Below are 25,689 nucleotides of genomic sequence, written 5' to 3'. Positions count from 1 at the left end.
ATATATATATATATATATATATATATATATATATATAAAGCAGCAAACAAGAAACTGTCAAAACAATAACTACAAGAAAGCAATATTTGACTTAGGTAGCCAAGGGGAAATGAAGTCAATGGATTTCAGGATGCATTTGGTGTCCAGTCTCTTAGAGCTCGTTAAAACCCTGATTGCCTTCAAGTCCCCTTGGGCTCTCCTTGCCCTGGACATTTGGGTCAAGAGGTCACAGCATCAAGTAATGGTTACTAAGCACTTGACATCAGCATGAACCCTAAAAAATAAAAGGTAAGACCTCCCCTTAGTGTCTCCATGTACATCTGTTGAATGGTTCACCAACACATGGTTATTTCTGTAGAAGGGATAAAGTAAATGACGGGGCTCAAGCCCCCCATTGGGACCATCAAGAGCTCCCTGTTGTCAAGGATACACCAAAGCCTGTCAGTTGGTTATTAACAAGCATGAATCAAGGGGTCCTGAATGAGGGCTATAAGGCCTGTGACCTGGTGAGTAACTGCCTAGGATCCCCTGAGTGTCAATTGTAACAGCCATAAAACAGACAGAAAAAGATCTGCCTTTATTTGTGTCTGAAACAATGACAAAGGGTGGTTTATTTAGAAAAATTGCTCTTAGAAAAAAATTTTCCTTAAGGGAAAATCACAGATTCAGTTAATTAATAAGTCAGAGGTTTGGCTGTTTGATTTAACGAACATATAAAGACAACTCATAGTAAACATCGGCTAGCGAATTTTCAGCTTTAGATTGAATGGAAATGTTAGTTTCCCTAACAAACCCTGGTGTGGCTCCTCTGTTCATTTTGCCTGTTTGACATGGTTGAAAACATGACAGAGGGACACAAAAAGAGAAAGATGAATTAACAACTATAAATGTGTTGGATTGTTTGCCCGTTTCTGGGCTTAATGTGCTCTGCAAGATCAACCCAAGGCCAGAATAAGTAATAAAAGGAGCAAAAGAAAGAAAAGATGTTGAGAAATACACTGATGGTGGGTGACAGGTTAGTTACTCTATAATGCAGTCTTATTCATGTTAAGGAGATTTTCTTGCAATCCTGTCGGTGAAGGTGAGAATGCATAAGTACTTGAATCTCACTAATCTTTAACTTGAAAGAACAAAGTCTGCTTCTGTCTTTTGAAAAAACAGATACTTAGAGTGAATTCTTTCTACATGACCTTGCAGGAAGAATGCCTACAGATCAAAACCCCTTTTCCACACACAATTTTCAACCTCTCCATCTCAAAAATCCTGGGAGTAACAAGTGCATGAAGGTATGCAAAGCAAGTCCTTTGTTGCATTTAAGTTCATCTTGCCTCAAGATGTCCACAAAGTCCCACTGCAGTGCTTGGGCAGAAGGCTGAAAAAATTAAGGAAATAAATCCTTGACATAGTTTTACTCCTTCTTTCGACAGCAAACCACAAAAGTGCGACAACAAAGCAGCTCAGCCATGAGGGTGCCCCGATAATAGCACCTTTTTTATTACCTAAACCAACCACTCACACACAAAGATTTATCGCCTAAAAGTAGACCAACCCGTTCTGCACAAAGCCTGCAGCCAACACTTTAACTGAAACTTGCCACTGCCCCTCTCCAACAGAATAGTATGTGTTGGCCCTGCTAACTCTTTAACACCCCATTTCTATCTATATTCTTCCTTGAAAAAACTTGCTTAAAATCTATATTTTTAGAAATTAAGGTTTCACTCACCTGTGACAGAGATGGTCATTGGGGCCTCCAGAGCCCTGTCATTATTCAGATCCCTGCTCAGTTTCAGATCCCCAGTGTCTTCATTCAACAGCAAAAATAATAATTCATTTCCAGATTCAAACTTGTAGCGCAGCTTATCCGACACATCCGGGTCATGGGCTGGTACGTTACCAATAACTCCTGTTGGGAAACTGTTAGATTTGTTGGTGACATAGTTGTTGAAGATGATTTCAAAGTTCTGCAGTACAGGTTTGTTGTCATTCATGTCCACAAGGCGGATATGCACAGTAGCCCGGCTCACTAGTGGTGCTGATGTGGCCTGGACCACAATGATGTACTCTTTTTTGGTCTCATAATCCAGGTCTGTCAGAGCAGTAAGCTCCCCATTGCGAAGGTCAAGGAGGAAAACCTCTGGAATATTGCCTTCCACAATTTGGTAATAAATATCTGCGTTGGTGCCCTCGTCTGCGTCTGTGGCAGTTATTTGGGCAACCACTGACCCCACAGGACTGTTCTCCTCCACATAAAAAAAAAGCTCATCCTTCTCAAACACCGGGGCATTGTCGTTTATATCTTGGACCTCAATATGAACAGAAACAAATGCCTTCCTAGGAGGAACCCCACTATCCATAGCAACAGCTCTCAGGTTGTAAACAGGAACATTCTCACGGTCCAGTTTGCGAGCTGTTCTGATGATCCCAGTATTTTGCTCAATCAAAAAATCCCCATCTCCATCACCTCCATCCTGAAATGCATAAGTCACTCTTTTGTTGAGACCAGAATCTCTGTCTGTAGCATAGATCTTGAGTACACTAGTGCGGATGTCTGCATTTTCAATTACATTCCCCTTATAGATATCGCTGTCAAACTGGGGATCATTATCATTGGCATCATCAATAATTATCTCCAAATAGGTCATATCAGATTTCTGAGGGATGCCATTGTCTCTGGCAATGATGGCTAAAGTGTAGGATGCATCGACTTCATAGTCAATCTCCATCTGTGTTGTGATAGCACCTGTATCTGGGTCAATTTTAAATTGAGGAATATTATCTTCCATGATATAAGTGATTCGAGCATTCTCCCCCGTATCCTCATCCGTTGCAATGACCACAGTCACGGTGTGGCCTATAGGCTTATCTTCACTTAGTGTCACCTGCTGGTTAGCATTTTGGAAAACAGGTCGATGTGTGTTGGCGTCTGTCACGTTGATGAACACCTCAGCTGTGCCAGAGCGTGTTCCATCGCTAGCCGTTACCGTCAGGACGTACTGTCGCTCTTGTTTGTAGTCCAAAGGAAGGGCCAGGGTGATGAGGCCACCGCCGCTTTGGCTGGTGATGGCAAAACGGTTTCTGGTGTTTCCACTGGAGATCTGATAGGTCACCACATTGTCTTTGTCTCTGTCCACAGCTGTCAGCATCAGCACACTGGACCCCACCACAGCATCTTCATTGACCTTTAAAGAGTAGGAATTTTCTGTAAATGTGGGCACATTGTCATTAAAATCCAACACTGTGATGCTGACGCTGGCTGATGATGACATAGCAGGGATCCCATGATCTCTTGCTACAACGCCAAAGGTGTAGAATTCAATGGTCTCCCTGTCCAGTTCCTCACCAACTGTAATCCAGCCTGTACTGTTATTGATGACGAATGGGAAACCAGGTGTTGTGTCAGTGAGCTGGTATTCCAGACGAGCATTTTCTCCAGAATCATCATCAATTGCTTGAATGTGCCTAACAGAGTAACCGATGGGTACGTTTTCGTACACAGTTGATTGAAAAGGAGTGCTGACAAAAATGGGAGCATTGTCGTTGACATCCACCACTTGTACCACCACCAACCCCGTACTATTTATCAGTGGTGGCCTTCCACCATCTTGAGCTTTGATCCTCAGATTATACTCCCGGACATCTTCATAGTCCAGAGAGTTGATAACTTCAATAACTCCAGTGGGGGAGTTGATGTAGAATTGACCCTTTATGTTTCCACTGATGATGCTGTAGTGCACTTTTGCATTGTTACCAGCATCTCTATCAGTGGCGTCTACCTGGACAATTTTAGTGTTGACGGCTACATTTTCTGGGACCTGTACCACATATCTCTTCTTACTAAACTGGGGGTAGTTGTCATTTTCATCCCCAATCTCGATGCGAACTGTAGCAGTGGCTGTTCGAGGTCCAGGGTCCTTCCCCTGGTCATTGGCTTCCACAATGAGTGTGTACTCGGCCTTGGTCTCCCTATCAGGCCGCTCTTTTATCCTTACCACGCCATTCCGTGGGTCTATCTCAAAGATGGAGTTCTCATCATCTTTGTTGACAATTGTATAAACCATGTTGGCATTGGAGGGGGCATCGCCATCAGTGGCACGGACCGTCATCACCTCGAAGCCAACTTCCACATTCTCATTGACCTTTTCGCTGTAATTGTTTTGTTCAAACACCGGTGAATGGTCATTTTTATCACTCACTGTGACAGTCAGGTAAGAAGTGGCAAATCTTTTCGGCGTGCCATTGTCATTTGCAGAAACTTTGAAAACATGAGTATCCTTCACTTCTCTATCAAGCAGCTGGACGGTTGTTATGCTTCCAGTTTTTGCATCAATTTGAAAGTAATCATCAGACCTTTTGTCAAACAGAGCCTCAATGCTGTACTCAAGCCTCCCTGCCTCTCCATCATCTGGATCAGTTGCCTTCAAGGTAATGACTCGGGTGTATGGGGGCTCATTCTCTGGTACAGACACCTGATAGGTGGCGAGCTGGAATTGTGGAGGTGTGTTCACTTGTCGCTTCCACCTCAGTTTGTTAGACTTTGTGGCTTTCTGGGTTATTTCATTTTGTAAAAGCGTCAAAATGACCTGCACAGACAGTTTGCTGTCTGCAGAGCCATGCAGGGTGCATTTTAAACTCATTTTTTCTCTGTGCTCAAGGCACAAATCATTAACCAGGAACAAATCTCCATGCCTGAGAACAGCAACAAAGTCTTTTCCATAACATTTAGTATTTAAAAGGTTTATACCTTGTGTAGATTTTGGCAAAAGTTTCTTTACATTCAATAAGAGTTTACCTGCCAGTAAACAGGAAGATGACTTTAGTTTCATAATGTGTTTAATATGAATGTCTGGCTCACTCTTTCTCTTGTACTTAATAAAGCAGTCCTGTCCGTGGACAAACACGTTCAAATGCGTGAGAGTTGCGTCTCCAGACGTTGAGGACACAGCCCTAAAGTAAACAGGCACCGGGTTCCTTGATGTGTTCGCGCACTTCAGCCTGTGGGACAGGCGGATCAGTCCGCTGCGCCTCTCCACTTGGAAAAACTTGTGGATAAAGTTTGGAGATAAAGTCCTGTCAATTGTATAAATCCACCCAGGTCCCAGGGACAGGTTTGCTAAAACACTCCCGGGCTGTAAAGTCTCCGAAAGGTGCGTCTCCAAACATCCTGCGAGCGGCACCGTGAGCAGAACACAGACCCAAATCCAACACCTCGGCGGCTCCATGTCCGGTTACCTGCCAGATCCCACTCAGGTTCAGCGAAAGTGATCCAAACTGGATTAACTCTCCCTCTCCCAACACCGCGTTTTACTTTTATTCCTCATTGCGGACCTTTAACGCAGGTAAATTCGCTCTGTATCCTTGGCGTCAGCGTATCCATGGCGCACAGGGAAGCCACACTGAGTTTGAAATGGGTACAAAATGGCTTCGTGGATCTCCTCCTCCTCCTTCTCCTCCTCCACCTCCTTAGCTTATTTCCATAAACCTGCTGCGTCCCCCCCTCAGGGACGCGTTCCCGAGAGGAGGAGGAGGAGGTGGGCTTTTTCTTATGGAGATTTGCCACCGACCGGGTGACTAATGCGCACAGACGCATTGTTATTGAAACAAGGATAAATAAATTCCCAGTGCGCATTGAGCGTCTTTGCTTCCTTCGTTCTATTTTAAAAGTTATAAGCAGAAATCAAAGGGATAAAATGTCTTTATGAAAGTTTCAGAGCGCACTTTTGGGTTCTGTTAGTCTATGCTGGTCAGCAGAGCCGGGTTTGTCACACTTAAACAAAAATAAAAGCTTAATTGCGCACTGGATGCAAATTTTAACAATGTATAAAGATTCCTATAGTTTTAAGGACAGCAAACAATAAAATGTTAATTTCCACTTGAGCAGTTTGCAATACAGATTGTTTTAAATAGCAGACTAAGAAAATAAATGTACTAATCTTAAACTTGGATCACTCACATTACAAGAGCCACATGATTTGAGCAGATCAACTTATTTGCCTTAATGTTATCCAAAAGGAGACAGAATTATATCACAGTAAAGTCAGTAGATTTATATCAGAACTAATAGCTTTAACTTCTCAAAAATGAAATAATCTTTTTTTCTTTTACTTTATGTATGATTTTAGTACATTAATAGACATTATTTCCAATCATACCCTGATGGTTTAAGAATGGCAACTTCATTCTTTTTTCAAAAAAACATTTATTTTTATTTATTACTTTAAGAATTAACAGAGTATTTGTAATCATACTTTGGAGTTAATCAAAAATGATAATTATGAACTTGCTCTGCTATTATCCTAGTGATACATTTAAAAGTGTATGAAACATATCTACAATGCATAAAAGATTCTTCTCATTGCTGAATAACGTTGTTCATACAATAATGGTTAATCCAGATTTATAGTTGGGTATTTTTTTTATTCATGCAGATTTTTTCAAATGAGAAAATATGATGGATTTTACTAAAAAAATTTAAGATTTACTTAAAATGTTATAGGGTTTTTAGTATATGGCTGTTATACTTTTTGACAATGGACCTTTTTTGTCAATTTACCAACACTGTAGAATTGTAAATGTAATAGATGTAATATGAAATGTATTAATTTCGTTAAGAATTTACAATATAGTTATTGTAATACTTGAAAACGTATAAAATAATAAAAAACTATGCATGTATTGTGAATAAATAAAACAAATGTTCCTGTATCTTAACAAGTCAATTAAGGGTTTAATAATGATTTTAAGATTACAATAATGATTTGAAAATATAAGATGCAACAAAATTGTGTATTATGTTAAAGCTCATACGTGATTCTTTGCTTTAGTGTCTAGGAATTCAAACAAAAAATATATATATTTATACATTTTCAGTAACCATAGCAGGATTAGTGGCGCCACCATGTGGTAATAAGGTAGATCAACACCTTATCCCAACTAGTAGTCTTGTTTTGTTTTTTTAATCTATTGATTTAAAAAGGTAAAGTGGCTATTTTTTCTGATGTATTAAATACTGATTATGTCTTTCCAAAATTCAATCCTGGGTCTGCCCTCTAATAAAACCAGGATCGCATATTTAGATCAACAATTAGTCGATCTTAACATAGTAGATATGGCATCTCAAGATTTTCTTGATCTTATTTAAACTTTAGTGAACTATAGAAAACAATTACATGTCACTTTGGAGTCCTTAAGTTGTACTAATATATGAAAGGTTTTCCTTTCTATAATTAGTTTACAAATGACAGATTACAAAGAGAAACCTCACAAAAAGTGCATTGAAATTTTAAAACTAAGTACGTTACTGTGAGGAATGTTGGGCCTTTACATTCCCTTATGGTTTGATAAATTAATGCAAACAAAAAATAAAGAACAGTTGATTAAATATTTGGATAAGTTAGAGTATATATATATATATATACATATATATATATATATATATATATATATATATATATATATATATATCAGGGAAAAAAAACAGTGCTACTTTAAACCAGTTTTTATTTAAGTTAGTATTTTTCTTTCCCAAAAGAGCAGATCACATATTGAAAAGAAAATTGAACAATCCAGGGTTCAGAGTATTGGAACAATAAAAATGATTGAAATCAACAAAATATTCTGTACGGTACTTCCTTTTGTGTAACAGGGAGATGAGACCAAAAAGGAGAAACACATTAGTGATATAAATACTTAATTTTATCTTTTAGTTTCTGTAGGTTTCTTATTTTGAATTTCATCCAGCTGTAGGTTTTCTGCTGCGTTTTAAGGCACTGGCTTTGTGGTACAACCTAATTCAGGTTAAGCTTTAGCTGTTAGATGGCCTCACATTACACGCCCGCATCATCCCACCTTCACCATGCTTTATAAAACTTATGCTGTGTTCCAGCCAAACAAGGTTTGATGGGATCCGTCTCGCCCTGATAAAGTTTCTAGCAGCAGAGGAAGCACCCTAAACCCTAAGCATCACTGTCAACACCATGCTTCACTGCAGGTTTATTTCTTTATATGCTTCAAGTGTTCTCCTCCTGACTTCCATAAAAATAACCAGTTCTGAGTCACCGCTCCACTTAAAATAAACCTAAAACCTAAACATCAACGAACAGATTTTATCAAATCAAGCTTCTCCTGTGCTTTTGCTTGAGCAGTGGTTTATGTCTTATTTCTGACGTATAAATTCGCCATTTAAAAGAAATACAATATGCAGATCATTTGTAGAACTCCTTGAAAGTATAGAGGATGATTTTTCCCTAATTTTTGAAGAGACCCGCCCTCTGCACTTAAATAAAAAATGCACATGCACAACCCTGTACCCGCTCCTGAGAGGGAACGCCTACAGTATTAAATACGTGCGAGAGCATGCACGAGCACATTTCTCCTCGTGCATGCTCTGTTTAAAACCTGCTGTTTGCATCACTAATACAAGCTTACTTTCCAAAGGAAGATTTGCAATTTTTCCACTATGTCAGACTCACCACTGGTAACTGAAAATCGGTACGATCACGTAGGCAGTATGAACAACTCACCAGAATGATTGACAATTAGGAAGATCACTTATTTTTCCACCCAGAAAAAGAACATCCTCCACTATACCTTTAATGTGTTTGGTTGGAGCCAAAGTTTCTTCATTTCTGCATGTTTTATAAAAAATACCTTTATACATTTTCACATCTTAAATACATTAAATGCTATGCAGCATAAATAAGAACTGGAGCGGGTGTTTTCTGGCACAGACAGCTAAACCATCTTATTTTTGTAAAGTCGCCTTTTTATGTTTGGATACAGATGATTTATAAAGGCGCCGCTCTGTCTTTATGAAGACTGTTAAAACACAAGGTCTAGTAAGATCCACGTTAAACACCCCTCTCCAGTTTCTAGGTTTGTCTTCTTGCACATCTAGGACCGTTGGACTGAGAGCTCTGCTATCAGCTGGCTGGATCGGGTGCAGGCTCATCGTTTTGTTGCTGATTAGCAACCAGGCGCTCGCGGCCCTTCTGCAGCGTGTATTCACTGGGACCCAGCTGGATGATCTTCCCGCTGCCCAGGCAGTCGTCGCCTTTGTAGAGCACTGCAAACTAATATGGGGAAAGACTTACTCTAGTGGAAATAATGTTGGAGGAAAGTCTTACAGCGGCACAGTTTAACATCAGGGTGCTGAGGTGGTACCTGTCCGGGTGTTAGAGCTCTGACTGGCTGAGAAAGGGAAATCCACACTGAACCGTCCATGTTTAGAGTCACAGTGCAGGGAACTGCAAAGATTAAACACATTCAGAGGGAACCTGCATCACCTTAATGTCAGCTTAGCTGCTGTGAAAAGGCAGGACTCACTGAGCGGCATCTGGTGGATGAAGCGGAACTGGCACTCCATCATCTGGGTCCTGACTAGCTCTGCAGGTGGGTCCACAGCGATCCAGTGGAAGCGGTCGGTTTTCACCGTGTCACGGAAAAGAGACGGGTGATTGGTAGACGGAGCCTGGAACAAGAGAGAACTGATGCATCCTTGATTTAAAAATAAAGAGGGAAAAAAATATGAGCCAGGCGTCTCAAAGATGACAAAATCTCACCACAAAGACATCACCGGTGTCGATATCTTTGTCCACCACGAACCAGGCGTCTCTCTGGCCACCTATCCTCGCCCTCTGGCCCAGGGTCAGAGTAAACCAGCCTTTACAAAAATCACAAACAGTCCAGTAAAAAGGAAAATGTATAGAAAACAAGGTAGCTCTTTATGTTAAAACTCATTAGACTACATAAAGCAGACCTTTATGTGTTCCTTTCACAGTCCCATCCTCTATAGACACAAAGTTCCCAGGATTTGGCTCCAGATACTGAAAGTTCAACAAAAATGGCTGCAGTTGATCATTTTCTAGGCAACAAGATGTTAGGCTTAATCTAGAGCCAGAGGAGGAGAATAAAAAGAAAAACAAAAACCTAATCTCACCTCTAAAATGAAGTTTTCAAAGTTTCTTTCTCCAATAAAGCAAATGCCCATGCTCTGGAAATACAGGTTTTAAAGTTCACGTTTAGCATAAAAAGGTAGGAAATAAAAACTAGATTTAGAAATGTTTTTCCAAACCTCTTTCTTCTTCAGCACATGATGAAACCCTGCTTCGTTTGCCATCTTTTTGACAAAGTCTTTAGTGAGTCCGGCGAGCGGGAACAAGGTTTGACGTAAGGCGTCCTGCGAGATCTGGCTGAGGAAGAAGGTCTGGTCTTTGACGAGGTCGGCCCCTTTGCACAGCTTCACAGCTAATGGGAACAAAGTTACACGGGGTTTTACAAGAACAGATCTGCTGGAGAAAAAAAACAAAAAAAAACAAGATCTATCTGTCAGAAATCAGAGCGGAACTCTTACGATTTCTGATCTCGAATCGATCCCTGAACAGTGTGGTGGGTGGAGCTGAGTGAGACTGGAGGAAAACCTCTTCATCTTCCTGGGACGTCCTGGCGTAGTGGCCCGTTGCCATGGCATCAGCACCTTAAACAAGGGGAGAACTCTTGTTTGCACAGACAGCAAATAATAATGATTTTTAGCCAATCACTGCCTGCAAAAAAGGGTTCAAGACTTAACAAAAAAGTGTATTATATTTATTATTGTACACATAATACTTTGAAACTAATAGGCTACTTATAATTTACTTTCCCAATTGATTATTTACTTTCCAGATTAATATATGCATAACCTTAAGGGAACGTAGAAATGTTCTAGCTGCATGTAAACCAATTTAGCTTATTCAATAATTCAAAAATATCAGAAATAAAGAAAGCATTCTTACCCAAAGTGTGTATGGCATACTTGTGGAAATGGTTGAATTTGATGTGTTTGTTGCAGAGTATGTCAGGATTTGGCGTCCTGCCTTTTTCGTATTCTTTCAGCAGATTGCTGCAAAAACATTTGAGACGATTATAACACATGAAGACAGAATATTAGCTACACTGCCAGGACTCTAAACTCTCCCGCACCGACAGTGTGATGCATGCATTTCATGTGCACACGCCTCACTTTGAATTTCTCACTCTTAAACAAATGCATGCACATTCTATTATATGTGCGGATTGATCCTAACATATAGATAACTCATAGAAAGCAGAACAATAGGCTCTAAAATAGATTTTTCTATTCAAATTTTGATACTTTTGTACATTTGATGGGAATTACTTTTTATTCCGCCTAGTAAGTGCATCATTTGTAATTACGTAATGCCAAGCACAAAATGGATGATCATGAAAGAAATATATGAGAAGTTATTTTAGCTCCACAAAGGGCCAAAACACAAAATGTGATGAAATCAGTGAGAAATTAAGTCACAACACATATTATTCAGAATTAATAGACATATAAAAAAATTTAAATAAAAAAAAAAATTAAGAAAAACAAAATCAATAGACAGAAGGTAGGTACAGTGCAGTTATAGAGTGAAAATATGTGGAGCTTTAAATAGATGCAATCACATTTTCTCATATTCATAAAGGGTGGTAATAAAATAAGTTACAGAATAAATCCATGCTTCCAACAACAACCTGCATCAATTACGCTTTTTATTGGGCAGAGATGTTCAGTTTAAATAGGATTTTTGAATGAATAAATCCTTTAAAGTTGATTATAATGATCATTGAAGGAAACTGTAATAAAAGGGCTTTGATTTAAAAAAAAAATATTGTATAATAATAATTTTTCCTCAAATGTTGGTATGCATTATAAATGGTAGCCATCTTTTTATTTTTCATTTGCTTTCTAGTCCAATGTAAATTGGCTTTGGAAGGTGGGCATTATAAGCTTCTTGCTTCTGCAAATACACCCTTTTTCAGACTGTTTTGATGTATGTTATATGCATGGGCGGTTCTAGACAGGGGCCAGTGCCCCTGTAGATCATGTCCTTGCCCCTGTACTGAAGAAATTATACTCAAAGAAATTCTAATGAAGATATGCGCTGCAACAGACATACCGTAGTTACTGATAGGTCATTTGGATCTATGAATTTTTTCTCTTTAAAAATTCTGTTTTTTTTCTAATTATTTAAGAGCAATAAGCTGATAGCTTCACTGGTATTGAGATAGGATCCCAGTTTTCATCTGCTAAATGTTTTTTTTTTTTTCCTAAACAAATTGCTCCAATTCTTACAGCTGAATTTATCAGTTTTTCTTGAGTTCTAATTCAGGTTTTATAGAAAACTGTAATTTTCACTTAGATTTCACTTAGATAAAATTAAGGTTTTGTTGAGTGTAATTGGAATTTCACTTTAAGCTCAGTGTTGAGAGGCCTGTTTAAAAGACAAGTTGGGTACCTGAACACGTCATGCCAGTACTCTCTGACGTAAGACACCTGGTGGAAGGGGACGTCCAGCATTTGGCACACCCTGTAGGCGTCCTCACAGTCCCTCTCTGTGCTGCAGACTCCGCTCTCATCCAGGGAGTCCCAATTCTTCATGAAAACCCCCGTCACATTATAGCCTTAAAGTGACAAATATCCACAGCATTTAAGAACAAACTATAATATGATGGTTTTACAGTACATTTAACAATAAAACACAAAGCTCGATTGAGGTAACCGGGGTGGTGTTTTAAACTCTTCTGTCCCCCCACGGAATGTCTCACCTCTCCTCTTCAGCAGTAGAGCCGCCACGGAGCTGTCCACGCCACCTGACATGGCGCACACGACGTGTCTTATCAACCCCATGTCGTTCCCGACAATTATAAAACCTTACACTTACGACTGTATTCATTTAAAGCTTGCGTAACTTTGAAAATAGCAGCTAACTCGTTTCAACATACTCGGGTCCCTCCTGAAAGTATGTCCGACTTGAGGCGCTCTTTGGTTCCGCTCGGAACGCTGACCTGACAGCAGCAAATACGCCCCTTTGGAAGGTCCCACCTTCTAGTCTTGTTGTATGGGCAAAGGTTTCTCGATTCGTTGATTTGCTCACTTGAATACTTTATATTTTTTTCCCTCCACCTTCATATTCTCCATAACACACAGCTGTCCATTCATCCGCTGGGATCTTAACCGCAGAAACAGCAGCTGATAATAATAATAATAATAATAAGGTCAGTGTAAAGTTTCCCAAACATACAGATCATATGGTGCCTTATTTAAGGGGTATTTCTTCAGAAAACCGTTTGTTTACATTAACATTTTTATTTATTATATAAAAAACAGCCGAATCATATTACTTTTATGATTCTATAATATAATAGTCACTCATCTAATCTTTATTTACTGAGCAATTTTATGCAAACGAGTGTTTTCCAACTGGAAATGATACAAATTACATTAGAAATAGAGAAAATATTAGATACAAAATTGGGGTGGGGGGAGTGGGTAAGTATAAAGTAAAACAAAAAAACTAATATTAAACAGAATTTGCAAATAGAAATAATTGTAGAAGATCAACATTTTATTTTGTTCTATAGCAGGGGCGGAGCTAGATGGGGAGCCATGGCCACCCTTAGCCAATCATTGGCCAGCCCTACCATTGTTTCCCCCACTAATAATCAAGTGGAATATTCCAAACATTTTAATTGTCCATATATTACTTACTATTTTTTCATATATTCATAATTACTTGATAACAAAAACACTGTGGTTAATTATGCACACCAATATAGTAACATTAAAGATGGTAAGTAAAGAATTCCTGCTCTTTTCAGAATTAGTTTTTGTGTTTTATGGGGTAAAGAGGTTCTGGTCCTGAGGTTCTGGTGCTTATCCATTATTGGCCACCCCTCAGTATACATTGGTTATTGCCTGGCCACCCTTATAAATTTTTTTGGCTATGCCTCTGTTCTATAGATACTTTGATTATAATGTGATTGGCCGTTTTAAATATTTGACGTATTTTAAATGAAGGTTTTAATGGGTTTACTGTTCCAATGTTTATTGAAAAAACAGACATTATGCATTTTTATCATTCGAAAATGATATTGATCATTGTTTTGCTGGTTTCCCCAGATGGGTGATGTGTCTGCAGAAGCTGTCACCCTGGATTTGTTGAGAGAAGCCAGGGAGAGGGTCAGGAGCAGCCCGCTGGGTGTCATAAACACCCCCATTATCCCCTGGTGTCAGACCACGCTGCCTTTGAACGTCAGCTGCAGCGTCCACATCAAAATGGAAAACATGCAGAGAACCGGTCAGTGGGAGCTGATGTTTGATCTAAACCCATACATCTGACCCCCTCATGACTCCCGTTTCTGGGTGACAGGGTCCTTTAAAATCAGAGGAGTGGCCAATCAGTTCTCCAGGAGACCGAGAGGAGGATGTTTCGTGACTTTGTCTGCAGGGAACTATGGGAAGTCTTTTGCGTACGCCTCAAAGCACTACGGCTCAAAGGGAAAGGTGGTTATGCCAGAAACGGCCCCAGAGTCCAGGGCCACCTTAATCCAGGTCAGACTGAAAAACATGCCTCAGAAAGGGAAATCCGAATAAAGCCAGTGTTGTTGGATTATTTCATTTTAGTTGTGAAATTATTCTTATCCTCAGAGTTTTGGGGTGGAAGTGGAGCGAGTTCCCACTTCATCGCTGATGAGTGTGGTGAACCGTTGTGTTCAGGAGGACAACATGACCTTACTGCACCCCTACGATGACCTGGATCTGATAGCTGGACACGCCAGGTACTCGATTTATAGACAAGCTTTTCAAATTTCTGCAACCCACTTTTAAGTTTATTACATTTTGTCAAGAAATTTCAATGTAGACCAACACAAAGTAGCACATAAAAGTGAAATAGAGGGAAACGGAAACCGTTTTTTTAGGATTCTTTTTTTAACCGGGAAAAATCTGAAAAGTGTGGCATGTATTTTCCTCTAGATTACCCTCCTTTCATTCTATCAGCTCTGATCATCCTTACCTTTCCTTCAGGGGAGCGTAGAGGACTGAATGCATGGGTACATCGCTGTTTTATTTATATATATATATATATATATATATATATATATATATATATATATATATATATATATATATATATATAGTGTTTTACTTTTAAAAACCCAGAAACCTATGTTCTCCTCCATTTTCACAACTATGCACTACCTTGTTTTGGTCGATTGCATGAAATCACACAAAAAAGACACTGAATTTTTAAGGTTCCTAATAAGGGAATTGATTTTTGTCCCAATTATCATGCATGTGCAGCCTGGGCTTGGAGGTGCTGGAGGTGGTCCCGGAGCCGGATGTGGTGGTGGTCTGCTGTGGTGGGGGTGGTCTGCTATCCGGGGTTGCAGCTGCCATCAAGCTGTCAGGGCTCAATAAAACACGGATCTATGGTGTTGAACCAGAAGGAGGTAAAGTGAAGCTTCAAATATGTGTAGAAATAGACCATCGGGGCAGAGTTTAAATTTCACAGAATGTGTTTTTGTGTTTAACAACCAGCATGCACGATGTACCAAAGCTTTATTGAGAAGAAGCCAGTGTGGATGGATGCAAAGAGCATCGCCTCTGGGCTTGCACCTCCTTCTGCAGGTTTGTCCTCGTTTCTTCGGATTATATCTATGCTAACAGGTAGCTACTGATTATAAACATTTTCTGTCTTTTTCTGGTTTAGTCATTAAACCAGCAAACTTCAGGTCTTTTTAATTGTATATTGTTTTATATTAAACCTAATAAAAGTGTGAAGCATTCTCAGTTAAACCCCGTTGAAATGGTAGCTCAAAATAAAATCCATTAGATGACTATGAAAGCAGGGAAAATACTACATTTAAATTTGCTTTAAAAATACAAACATGCATTGAGTTAAATAGCAGAAATAATATTCAGTCCAAGCAGCAGGGTTCTAACATGGATAAGGAGGAAAGATTGGAAGAAAAGGAGGAAGGACAGACATAAAAAAGCAAAATAAGGAAGAAAACAACAAAGAAAAAGACACAAGATAAAAAAAAAAATTGAAGGAAGAAGAAATTACAAGAAAGGAAACTACCGTAGGTGGTAAAATGGGAAGAAAAAAATTAGATAAAAGGAAGGACTGAGGGAGGAAAATAAGAAAGGACCAAAGAATATGGTGTCAAGGAAGGATAAAATTTGGGAGACAAGGGTGACAAAAAGGAAGGAAAAAAACAAACAGTAAAAAGACAAATCAAAGGTATGAAAAAGGATTTATCTCAGAAATAAAGTTTCCAGATGAATCTAAAATTACTTAATTGATGGATAGCATTCTTGCACTTATGGTTCCCCAGACAAAAAAATTAAAATCCATACACTCTGGCTGTTGTGGGGCTTACAAAGCCAATCTAGACATTTGCCTGCTGTTGAAAGTGGATTGGCAACCTATTTGTCAAACATTTTGCATACAAGAAGAAAGGATATAAACCTAATGGGATAGTGAATTTAACTAGAAATTAGGGATGCAGCAAGATGACAATCTGGCCCTATATCAATACTAAAACTGCTATTATAACCAATAACTGATCTTTATTGATGTCCTATATTAGAGTCCGGCTAAATAAAACTTTAGAGCTGCAGCTCTTCCAGCTTTTTATAAAATGGAAAATCTGTTTTTCTTTGAAAACATCTACTACAGGAAAGTTGTTTGCATTTTAAAACTCCAATCATTCAGTTTCTACTGTAAGGTCTGAATAAAGAAAAACTGAACTTTAAAAGGATGTATATTTTATCTTCTATAAAATATTATATTTTTAGACAATTATGTATATATAATAACATTTTTTAAAATGGATAATTTCAGGTATTTTTACCATCAGCATGGCTGGGAATTCAATTCCTCATTCCAAGAGCAAAAAACAGCTGAAAAATGAATTCTTCTATTTTGTATATAAAATTATTAGTTGTCTCTCTTTCATTTTTAGAGTTATCAAAAGCAGATGTGTAAGGTCTGTGGAGCCGCATGTTGCAGACCCGTCATATAGGATATATTTCCTTACCTGTTGGATATTTATATGACCAAACATATAACACATGATGGATCCCCAAAACTCACAAACTACATGGAAGCGAATTTCACACTGCAAAAAATGTAAATCTAAATAGGTAATTTTTTCTTCGAATAAATGCATTATTTCTTGAATTGAGGAGGTAAATGAGACACTTTGCCAATGGAGAAAGAAAATTTACATTTGAAATACGAAAAATCAATTGCATTGTCTTATTTCAAGTGCATATTATCTAATTATCTTATTTGAAGTGTAAAAATATATTCCATTGGCAAACTGTCTTATTTACCTGCTCAAATTAAGGGTAAATACACTTGATTTAAGAAATTTTTACTTAATTTCAGAACGTTTTTGCAGTGCATCTGTTAATATCAGCCTAGCTTTACTTATTGGGCCAATAATTAAAAATAAAAAATTATTAAAAACTTTTGCAGATGCAAATATTACTGCTAATGTATCGTGTATCCCTGCTGGAAATGCAAATATTTTAATACTTCTAATTTTCTTTTTCAGACTTGGAAAATACTAGAGGGTTTTAATCCAGAATATTTAAATGTAAATCCCCTTATTGTCCCACAATGGGGAAATTCACTCTCTGCATTTTAACCCATCCCTTTGGGAGATGCTCAGGAATGCAGAGTGAAGGCTGAGCACAAGCGCACTGCTCTGAATCACTAGGATTAACGTGCAGCGGTGACCAAATAGTGGCTCTCCTTTCCTTTCCAGGCAGGCTACCTTTTGAGCTGTGTCAGCTCTACGTGGAGCAGATCATCCTGGTGAGCGATGAGGAAATCAAGGCAGCTGTTTCCACGCTCTTCAAAGCCGGGCTGGTGGTGGAGCCGGCAGGTTCAGCTGCCTTCGCTGCTCTGGTCAGCAACAAGATCCCCGACCTGGAGGGGAAGAAGGTGGTCTGCATCCTCAGCGGAGGGAACGTGGGAAAAGACGAACTGGCCAACTTTCCAGACTGAACAAACTCAAAAGATTTTCTACACATTAAACCAAGACAAAAAGTTTATTTCCTGATATCTCAGCTCTTTCACACAGTACAAACTCATTTTTTCCTAGTAGTTTCTTTTTCTCTTTCTGGATCCAAAATAAATCCAATTAAGCATCTAAATAAATCTGATAAGTTTACTGCCTCCTACTGTCCAACGGATTTCAATCTGTTCGAAATGAGACGTAAAAAGGAGCAAATGAAGACGTGCTGTCGTAGAAAATCTATTTATATTTGAATTTCCCCCAAAACAGCTTCAAGATCATAAAAATAATAGAAAAGAAATCCAGTAACTAAATAAAAACAGATTTAAACAGACTAAAACGTCACAGACTTTCCTGAACCCAGGAGCTTTGGAGGTGTTCAACATAATTCCACAGAGTATTGAAAACATCGAACTATTCCTTCTTTTTTCTCATTTGTAATGAAAGCAGAAAGATGTTCGATTGTGCGGCAGCGTCTTTGGCTACAGGACATCCTTAACGGCCATCCTGCATACGATAGCGTCTAACAGGCTGCCGCAGGTTTCTTCCTGAGGCGTGACTTTGTATAGCTGTAAGGAGACAGAAAGGAAAACAAAGATAAAGGATAATATGACTTAAAATATGCTCAAAAATAAAGCCATCTTATCTGCTGATGAGTTCTTTTTGCCAGCTCACATCTCACTAAAAGCATAATATTTTGGCCTCTGCACACTTCTGTAGGACAACTGGAAAACATTCAGATCATACTTTTGCATAGTTCTGATTAATTCAATTCAATTAAAAAAATATATATAAAGGTCCTTCTCTGGTAAAGGTCCATGCCTGATAAAAAAAAACTTTTTGTACACCCTTAACAGACCTAAATCGGATTTTTGAAGTCAGTTGCAGAATTCTGACTTTAATCTCAGCATTCTGACATCAGTCTCAGAAAGCTGATGTCATTCTCAGAATTCTGATTTAATTCTGAAAATTCTGACTTCGATCTCAAAATTCTGACTTTAATTTTCAAATTCAGACTATAATCTCAGCATTCTGACCTCAGTCGCAAAATTCAGACTTTAATCATAGAATTCTGACTTCATACTGAAAATTCTGACTTTAATCTCAAAATTCTGAGTTTCATCTCAGAATTCTGGCTTTAATTTCAAAATTCTGACTTTAATCTCAGAAATCTGGTTTTAATTTCAAAATTCTGACTTTCATCTCAGAATTCTGACTTTCATCTCAGAATTCTGGCTTTAATTTCAGAATTCTGTCCTCAGTCGCAAAATACTGACTTTAATCCCGGAATCTGACTTTAATCTCAGAACTCTGACTTTAATCTCAGAATTCTGACTTTAATCTCAGAATTCTGACTTCATTCGCAGAATTCTGACTTAATTCTGAAAATTCTGAGTTTAATCTCAAAATTCTGACTTTAATCTCAGCATTCTGACATCAGTCTCAGAATTCTGATTTAATCACAGAATTCCCTTAGATAAAGTTAAAAAACTCTCTGAGATTCAACAGTAGTCAGACTCCTGAGATCCAAGTTGGTGAATCAAAAGCCTTTTTTATTTTACTGAGTGTTTTTTTTTTTCTCCTCCATATTAAAGCACACCTAGATTCACATGCTGATACCTTTCTGATTTTTTCCAAGTCTGACAATGAGGAAACCTGGTCCACTGGAAGCTGCTGTCCATCCACCATGGCAGTGATGTTCGACACAGCCTGCGGCTCGTCTTTACTGTGAACCACAACCACCAGGACCGAGGTGTCTCTGTCCGCGATGCCAAATCTTTTGAAAGCCTCTGATATCTGCATCGCCAGGAGTTAAAAATCAGGTTAATGTGGTGGCAATACCAAGACATATTCACACATAATATTATGTTGCATTTCAACCATACTTACCTGGGATTTTACATGATTAACCATAACAAAATGATATAAGAAAAAATATAAAGAGGAAAAACATATTATCCAAAAGTCACATCAAGTTGGGGCATTAATGTTTGCTTTGTGTGCTCTCATGTCGGTGAAACTAGCCCTGGATCTGCACCACCGCAATTTGATGGGTAAGATAACAAACTCCTTGTTACGAGAGCGACAGGGGCTTGTGAAGAAAATGAAGCAGATTATTTACCCAGTCCACCATCACTTGAAAGTAAATAAAAAAAAAAAAAAAAAAGCCTAAAATACAGATTTCGCCAAACATAGCGCCACAACTGCACAACTATGTGCTGAGGCAGCGTGGCAGCCCAGGACCAGAAGCCTGCCAGGTTCATTACCCTAACAGGACAACAACAGCATATATGACCCATACAGTGCAAATAGAGGGACAACCTGGTGCACACAGGAAGTTAGCAGTAAAATCTGAATTCTAACAACTAGAGATGTCTGGATCGATCCTATTATCAACAATACCATGTAAAAAGATTACTTTATTTACCCTAAAAGAAATAAGATGGTGGTTTAAGTATCATCATGCTCATGAACATTGTGAGTTTTTTTTTTAGCACAGTTAAATTTAAAAGGTGTGCTGCTGTCGGCTGAGAGCCAAAGCAGAGCTGTTGTTATGGCAACCATAAAAGCCTGGGATCAGTATTTATCTGATATCTATAATACTAATATTTGCCGTATCAAATGTCATTGAACTTCTCTTTATAAAAACTCAGGACACCCCTTTGCCCAACGCCCAATCCAGTCATAATTCCCTGATGCCACCATTGTGCTGATGGGATGCTTTTTGTAAGCTTTGACTAGGAATTTGCTTAAAGCCGATGGGAAAAGGATCTTAAGAATCTGCTACCCATGTTGACATAAACTTCCTTTAAAATCTGCAGATGTTTGTGACATGATGATGATATGTATTAAGGGGATATTAAGACTTTAATAAGTACGCACCTTATTAGTGGGTGACAAATTGAAGATGATTTCTGAATTGAGACTTCTTGTCTTCATGTTTTCAATGGAGTATAGATGAAAAGCTTTATTGGCTGCCACAAGGACTTGGAAAGGATCCACCAACTGCAAATCCAAAAAAAAAAGAGCTGCACTTTACATCTAAGTTGTCACTGCAGTATACATATAAAAACCTGCAATATTGGTGATTTTAAAAGTGGATAAAATGGAAAAATGTTTTTCTAGGTAATCATAAAATAGGCTCACCATGGTTGGGTTGATCAGAGCTCCGTTGATTTTTCCCTCCACCGCTTTCTGCCTCAGTTCTGCAGCGTTTTTCACATCTTTAAAAAGCACCTGCGTCACCCTGGTGTCGGGGTAAAGCTCCAGTGATTGCGTAAGGTGCATGCTGAAAAATCATACAGGTGTAAGCACAGAGCATTTACCCCACAAAATGATCTCGCGTCGTCACGTTTGACACATGCAGGGGGAACAATAATACTGCAACACAGCTAGGAACAAAATATCCGTCTGCAGAAAACAGTATTTATTTATTTATTTTTTAAATACACCATAAAATTATATACTATTCATACTGTCATTTAATTATTCTGAGCCAGAATGGAATAGTCGTCTCCGAACTTGTTCTGTACAGATGATTCTTGAGCGCGTCCGCCATATTGTGAGTGGCGAGAAAGAAAATTAATTTAATTAAATCCGGGTGTCCATATATATATATATATATGGTACTAAAACTACTTATTTTTATCCTTAACTCACAAAGGAATGCTAATGCAAATCTTAAAAAATATGTTTTATGAATTTTGTAGGCTTTAAAAATTTTTTTCGTTAAACCGCTTTTCTGACGTCATCATGGGGCATGCTTTAGAGCAGTCCGGCAAAATATGGTTAAACCATATCTATCTGCCTTTTTGTTGTTTCTTTCTTTAGATTACGCACTATATACCATAAAGTTAACACGAAATGAAAACATAAAACTCAAAAAGACTAGATTTATGTTTAAATCTAAAGCGGAAAAAGTTAGTAGCGTCCCATTTCAGGTGCAGATCGGGCAGAGACAAGTGATAAAACATAAAAGATTTTAAGGCATTTATTTAACCACGAAATACATTATTAACCTTTAAAACGTTATATTTTACTACGTTTACTATTTTGAGGGAGGGAAAACTTCATTTAGGCATTTTTAACTAAATAAAATCGACGACGACCCTGATGTATTTTTGGTTGCGCGTTCACAAATCAGCTGACTGCGCATGCGCAGAACGGCACTAACGTATCAGAGGAAGCTTTGGGAACTACTGAGTATGAAGCTGTTTCCACCCGAACTAAATTTTAAAGCGAACTTCCAGCTGTTGAAAAAAAAAATCCTAACACCTTGGTTTCCTTTTTTATTGTGTACATTTTTGCCATTTCAGCTTTGATTTTGTATTGCGCAGCGGCTTTAATATTAGAACCTGGTCGCCATGCGCGATATGCATAAGGTTAACAGCTAGCATCGGACCGAACCGCCTGTTTTGTCGCGTTTCGTTGTAAAAAGGAAAGAAGAAAAAAAACAAAACATGGAGAAATTTGAAGGATACATGTTCACGGCTCTGTGCAGCACCAACTTCTTGGTGTCCTGCCTGCTTTTTTCCAGAGTGACTCGAGAGCAGAGGGAGCCTTATATGGACGAGATCTTCCACGTCCCGCAGGCTCAGAGATACTGCGAGGGGAAATTCAACGAGGTAAGTAGGACTCCATTAGTGTGACGGATTAAGGTTAAAACCAGAGCTTTTGTTATCTGACCAGAGACACGTGACAGCTTGAAGAGGCTTTAATCTCACTAACAGACTGTTGAAAGCAAGTAAAACCTCTAAATGTAACGGATGGATGCTTACAGCTTTGTCCAGATGTTACTGAAGGTTTTTTTTTTGTTTTTGTTTGCAGTGGGACCCCATGATCACCACCCTCCCTGGCCTTTACCTGGTCTCAGTGGGCATCATCAAGCCGATGGTGTGGCTCGCCGACCTGACAGGGGGTGTAGTGTGCTCCACCGCCATGCTGCGCTTCATCAACCTACTGTTTAATTGTGGAAACCTCTACCTGATCTACCTGTTGATCTCCAAGCTCCACCACAGGGAGAAGGTAAGGCTGGCTCCTGGGGTGAGGTTTGTTGTTTTTTTTCCTCTTTACTAACGCTGTTTTTAATTCTCTTTCAGACCCGAACGACCACCAGGAGAGTCCTCTCAGCGCTGTCTCTCTCCACCTTCCCTGTGCTTTATTTTTTCAACTTCCTCTACTACACAGACGCCGGCTCCACCTTCTTCATCCTCTTCGCGTACCTCATGACGCTGTACGGCTGCCACAAAGCCTCTGCGCTGCTCGGCGTCTGCTCCGTGCTCTTCCGCCAGACCAATATCATCTGGGTGGCGTTCTGCGCCGGCACACTGGTGGCCACCAAGATGGACGAGGCCTGGAGGACGGAGCATTCGAAGAAGAGAGATGAGAAGTCTCCACCCTCACAGGTTCCTCTGTCGCTGAGCGGGGCTAAGAAAGTGACGGGATTCTTGTTGGAGTTCCTCACCTCGCCTGGACACGTAAAGGCGGTGCTGCAGGTGGCCTGGCCTTATGCTGTGGTGGGCGTGGCTTTCCTGGCGTTTGTGCTGTTGAACGACGGGATAGTGGTGGGCGACAGGACGAGCCACGAAGCCTGCCTTAACCTCCCCCAGCTCTTCTACTTCTTCTCCTTCTCCCTCTTCTTCTCCCTCCCCGTCTCGCTCTGCTACCACCGCGCCCTCCGCTTCCTCCATGGTCTGAGGAAGCAGCCGTTCTTCTTCCTCTTCGTCACCACTGTTTCCCTGCTCCTCGTTTGGAAGTTTACGTTTGTCCACAAGTACCTCCTGGCAGATAACCGTCACTTCCCCTTCTACGTGTGGAAGAAAGTCTTCCAGAGGCACGAGCTGGTTCGCTTTCTCCTCGTCCCGGCGTACGTTTTTGCCGGGTGGAACTTTCTAGACTCCTTTAAGTCCCGCTCCCTCTTCTGGACTCTGGCCTACCTGGCGTGTCTCCTGTGCGCCACGGTTCCCCAGAAGCTCCTGGAGTTTAGGTACTTCATCGTACCGTACCTGATGTACCGCCTCCACATGCCGCTCCCATCTCTTCCGCGGCTGGTCGTGGAGTTCCTGCTGTACACTGCCGTTAACGCAGCCACCATCTACATCTTTGTGGCGAAAACCTTCCACTGGCCAGACAGCACGGCCACACAGAGGTTCATGTGGTGAAGAGGCGGCATCTCCTCAGAGATCCAGTAGATTCAGCAGTAACCGGCATTAATAACTCAACAAAAATCTGTTAGTTTAACAGCAATCTGGGTCTAAGTGACTGAATAACTGAGCCTGATTCCAAAAGAGTCGGCTTATACCAACAAAGACGACAGTCTGGAAGAGGATCTAACATTTGGAAAACTCCTTCAGCTCTTCTTTGAGGTTCTTTACAGTTGAATCGTTAATTTTCTTCATTCTGAAGAAGCAAAATATCCTGAGAAGTATTGAAAGTGACAGAATTCAAACAGGAAAAACGAATGTATCACATATAACGCTTTAAAGAATCAGAATTTGATGCAAGATAATCCAGTTCAGAGTTGAGATTATGACGGATTCTGAAATACAGCAGATCTAGATGGGTCCAGATGGCAGTACAGGGAAATATTATGGATTTTCAGGAAATAAAAGCAAAGTGTTGGTGAAGATTCTCTGATTTACAAAGAGAGGATGGAGTTATCTACCATAGCAACCATCCATCAGCTGATGGGGAACCTTTTTGTACACAACAGATGGTATGAAATAATTTCTGGTTCCTTCTGTCTACCTTGGTTACTGATTTCTAACTGTAAGAGTAACGTAGTGTTGTACATATCTAAAACTTGCTGTGCACTGCAGGTGCAGCTGGCTCAACTACACTTGGCTTACAAGAAAGAAACATTCTGCTGCATGGATCCACGTTTGCATTGATGCTTCTTTTGTGATTATTTAGGTTTTATGCGGATTATTCTTCAACCAGGTTAATAATCTGAAATTAGAACCAAAACAAATGCAAATGGGGAAATAAAAGACATTGTTTCTGGGTGAATGAACTGAACGGGAGCTGAATGAAGAGACCAAAAAAATGCTTTTTGTTTTTGCCAAGTGAAGAACACTGACATTCCAGATTTACATTCCCAGGACTGTTAGCTGACATATGAAGGGTAGAAATGTTTCCTACACCTAAAGCCATGTAGATCCACTGGAGATAAAACCGAAAACCTGTCTTTGTGTGTTTAGTTGGTTTTATTGGTGAATCGTTGCATTCTGTGAGGTTTTTGTCCCTCATTTTGTGTACATGCAATTACTTTTGCAGCGTCTGACAATGTTATTTTCTATGTCTAGTCAGGTTAGCATCATAGATTAGTCCCTGGACGTCTACAGCAGCATGCAGAGGTCTTTATAAATCACCTGCTTGAAGATCAGCTTAGAGGTCTTCATCTTTTCCTTTTTTTTTATATGCGGTTTGAGATCAGTAAAAGAGTGCTAAGACTCCTCAAGTTCTTGGATTTCTAATTGGTGCAAACTCCTGGAAGGTGCTGCTTTCACTTGTTGATTCTAAAATTGTACACTTGATCTTTGATTTCTTTTAAACCTTTTCCTCACTGTATTGTGATCTTTCTGTGTCTCCTTGTGTGAAATTCTTGATACAGCTTTGATTAAAACGTTACAGCAAAATGAGATCTTTATTCCTCACACATTCCACATTATATAATTTCATTAGGAATTAGCTTAACTTTTCTTGTGAGGGATGTGTGTGTGCCTCATCCCTCTTTAAAGTGTTTTATTTACTTTATAAGTTTAAAGCCAAAAGTAAGCAGTGGCGTTTTTAGAACAAATTTACAAGTTGGGGATTTTTTTTTTTTTTTTTTTTTTT

At 39.4% G+C, this 25,689-nt stretch overlaps 5 protein-coding genes across 10 annotated transcripts in view; 2 read left to right on the top strand and 3 right to left on the bottom strand.

Moving 5' to 3' along the window:
* The window catches only part of celsr1 (cadherin, EGF LAG seven-pass G-type receptor 1), a 97,481-nt gene extending 92,050 nt beyond the window's left edge, over window positions 1-5,431 (bottom strand). For 2 of the 4 annotated variants that reach the window (XM_015397527.1, XM_015397543.1), the window contains exon 1: window positions 1,724-5,431. In XM_015397527.1, the coding sequence (XP_015253013.1) occupies window positions 1,724-5,219 (3,496 nt within the window). In that variant the 5' untranslated portion in view covers window positions 5,220-5,431. The remainder of the gene's footprint in view (window positions 1-1,723) is intronic. The other 2 variants (XM_015397535.1, XM_015397554.1) reach the window with 1 other exon arrangement.
* A 2,243-nt stretch (window positions 5,432-7,674) lies between these two features.
* Window positions 7,675-12,803, bottom strand: trmu (tRNA 5-methylaminomethyl-2-thiouridylate methyltransferase). Of its 2 annotated transcripts, XM_015396996.1 has the most exons (11): window positions 12,589-12,803; window positions 12,279-12,444; window positions 10,770-10,876; window positions 10,349-10,471; window positions 10,070-10,242; window positions 9,935-9,988; window positions 9,755-9,821; window positions 9,558-9,658; window positions 9,322-9,466; window positions 9,160-9,242; window positions 7,675-9,068 (listed from the first exon to the last, which is right to left on the bottom strand). In XM_015396996.1, exons 1-11 carry the CDS (start codon window positions 12,668-12,670, stop codon window positions 8,919-8,921), a joined length of 1,251 nt encoding a protein of 416 aa, XP_015252482.1. In that variant the 5' UTR covers window positions 12,671-12,803; the 3' UTR covers window positions 7,675-8,918. The 2 variants fall into 2 exon arrangements, with proteins under 2 accessions (XP_015252482.1, XP_015252492.1); XM_015397006.1 differs by lacking the exons at window positions 10,770-10,876; window positions 12,589-12,803 and having other exon boundaries at window positions 12,279-12,406.
* A 224-nt stretch (window positions 12,804-13,027) lies between these two features.
* srr (serine racemase) lies at window positions 13,028-17,874 on the top strand. The gene is made up of 7 exons (XM_015397022.1): window positions 13,028-13,038; window positions 13,943-14,120; window positions 14,193-14,374; window positions 14,471-14,601; window positions 15,125-15,273; window positions 15,362-15,451; window positions 17,602-17,874. The coding sequence occupies exons 2-7, from the start codon at window positions 13,943-13,945 to the stop codon at window positions 17,841-17,843; spliced, it is 972 nt and encodes a 323-aa protein (XP_015252508.1). The 5' UTR covers window positions 13,028-13,038; the 3' UTR covers window positions 17,844-17,874.
* Window positions 17,875-21,401, bottom strand: tprkb (TP53RK binding protein). Of its 2 annotated transcripts, XM_015397040.1 has the most exons (5): window positions 21,330-21,401; window positions 21,001-21,142; window positions 20,737-20,859; window positions 19,474-19,650; window positions 17,875-18,422 (listed from the first exon to the last, which is right to left on the bottom strand). In XM_015397040.1, exons 2-5 carry the CDS (start codon window positions 21,139-21,141, stop codon window positions 18,336-18,338), a joined length of 528 nt encoding a protein of 175 aa, XP_015252526.1. In that variant the 5' UTR covers window position 21,142; window positions 21,330-21,401; the 3' UTR covers window positions 17,875-18,335. The 2 variants fall into 2 exon arrangements, with proteins under 2 accessions (XP_015252526.1, XP_015252520.1); XM_015397034.1 differs by lacking the exon at window positions 21,330-21,401 and having other exon boundaries at window positions 21,001-21,239.
* A 654-nt stretch (window positions 21,402-22,055) lies between these two features.
* Window positions 22,056-25,481, top strand: LOC107099795 (putative Dol-P-Glc:Glc(2)Man(9)GlcNAc(2)-PP-Dol alpha-1,2-glucosyltransferase). Its single transcript, XM_015398065.1, has 3 exons — window positions 22,056-22,478; window positions 22,681-22,878; window positions 22,953-25,481. Exons 1-3 carry the CDS (start codon window positions 22,314-22,316, stop codon window positions 24,012-24,014), a joined length of 1,425 nt encoding a protein of 474 aa, XP_015253551.1. The 5' UTR covers window positions 22,056-22,313; the 3' UTR covers window positions 24,015-25,481.
* The last annotated feature ends 208 nt before the right edge of the window (window positions 25,482-25,689 follow it).

The sequence above is a fragment of the Cyprinodon variegatus genome, unplaced genomic scaffold (genome assembly GCF_000732505.1).
Source record: "Cyprinodon variegatus isolate N-32 unplaced genomic scaffold, C_variegatus-1.0 Scaffold28, whole genome shotgun sequence".
NCBI classification, from domain to species: domain Eukaryota; kingdom Metazoa; phylum Chordata; class Actinopteri; order Cyprinodontiformes; family Cyprinodontidae; genus Cyprinodon; species Cyprinodon variegatus.
This window is presented reverse-complemented; position numbering and strand designations above follow the sequence as displayed.

Bases quoted from the DNA above. Each gene is read 5' to 3' on its own strand.
- trmu (XM_015396996.1), bottom strand. From the start codon at position 12,670: ATGGGGTTGATAAGACACGTCGTGTGCGCCATGTCAGGTGGCGTGGAC. The intron at 10,877-12,278 runs GTACCCAACTTG...ATGTTTTTGCAG, and splicing joins TACTGGCATGACGTGTTCAG to CAATCTGCTGAAAGAATACG. The intron at 10,243-10,348 runs GTAAGAGTTCCG...TGTTCCCATTAG, and splicing joins TCGATTCGAGATCAGAAATC to CTGTGAAGCTGTGCAAAGGG.
- srr (XM_015397022.1), top strand. From the start codon at position 13,943: ATGGGTGATGTGTCTGCAGAAGCTGTCACCCTGGATTTGTTGAGAGAA. The intron at 14,375-14,470 runs GTCAGACTGAAA...TCTTATCCTCAG, and splicing joins CCAGGGCCACCTTAATCCAG to AGTTTTGGGGTGGAAGTGGA. The intron at 14,602-15,124 runs GTACTCGATTTA...ATGCATGTGCAG, and splicing joins CTGATAGCTGGACACGCCAG to CCTGGGCTTGGAGGTGCTGG.
- tprkb (XM_015397040.1), bottom strand. From the start codon at position 21,141: ATGCACCTTACGCAATCACTGGAGCTTTACCCCGACACCAGGGTGACG. The intron at 19,651-20,736 runs GTGCGTACTTAT...CTGGCGATGCAG, and splicing joins ATTTGTCACCCACTAATAAG to ATATCAGAGGCTTTCAAAAG. The intron at 18,423-19,473 runs GTATCAGCATGT...GTCTCCTTACAG, and splicing joins ACTTGGAAAAAATCAGAAAG to CTATACAAAGTCACGCCTCA.
- LOC107099795 (XM_015398065.1), top strand. From the start codon at position 22,314: ATGGAGAAATTTGAAGGATACATGTTCACGGCTCTGTGCAGCACCAAC. The intron at 22,479-22,680 runs GTAAGTAGGACT...TTTTGTTTGCAG, and splicing joins GCGAGGGGAAATTCAACGAG to TGGGACCCCATGATCACCAC. The intron at 22,879-22,952 runs GTAAGGCTGGCT...ATTCTCTTTCAG, and splicing joins AGCTCCACCACAGGGAGAAG to ACCCGAACGACCACCAGGAG.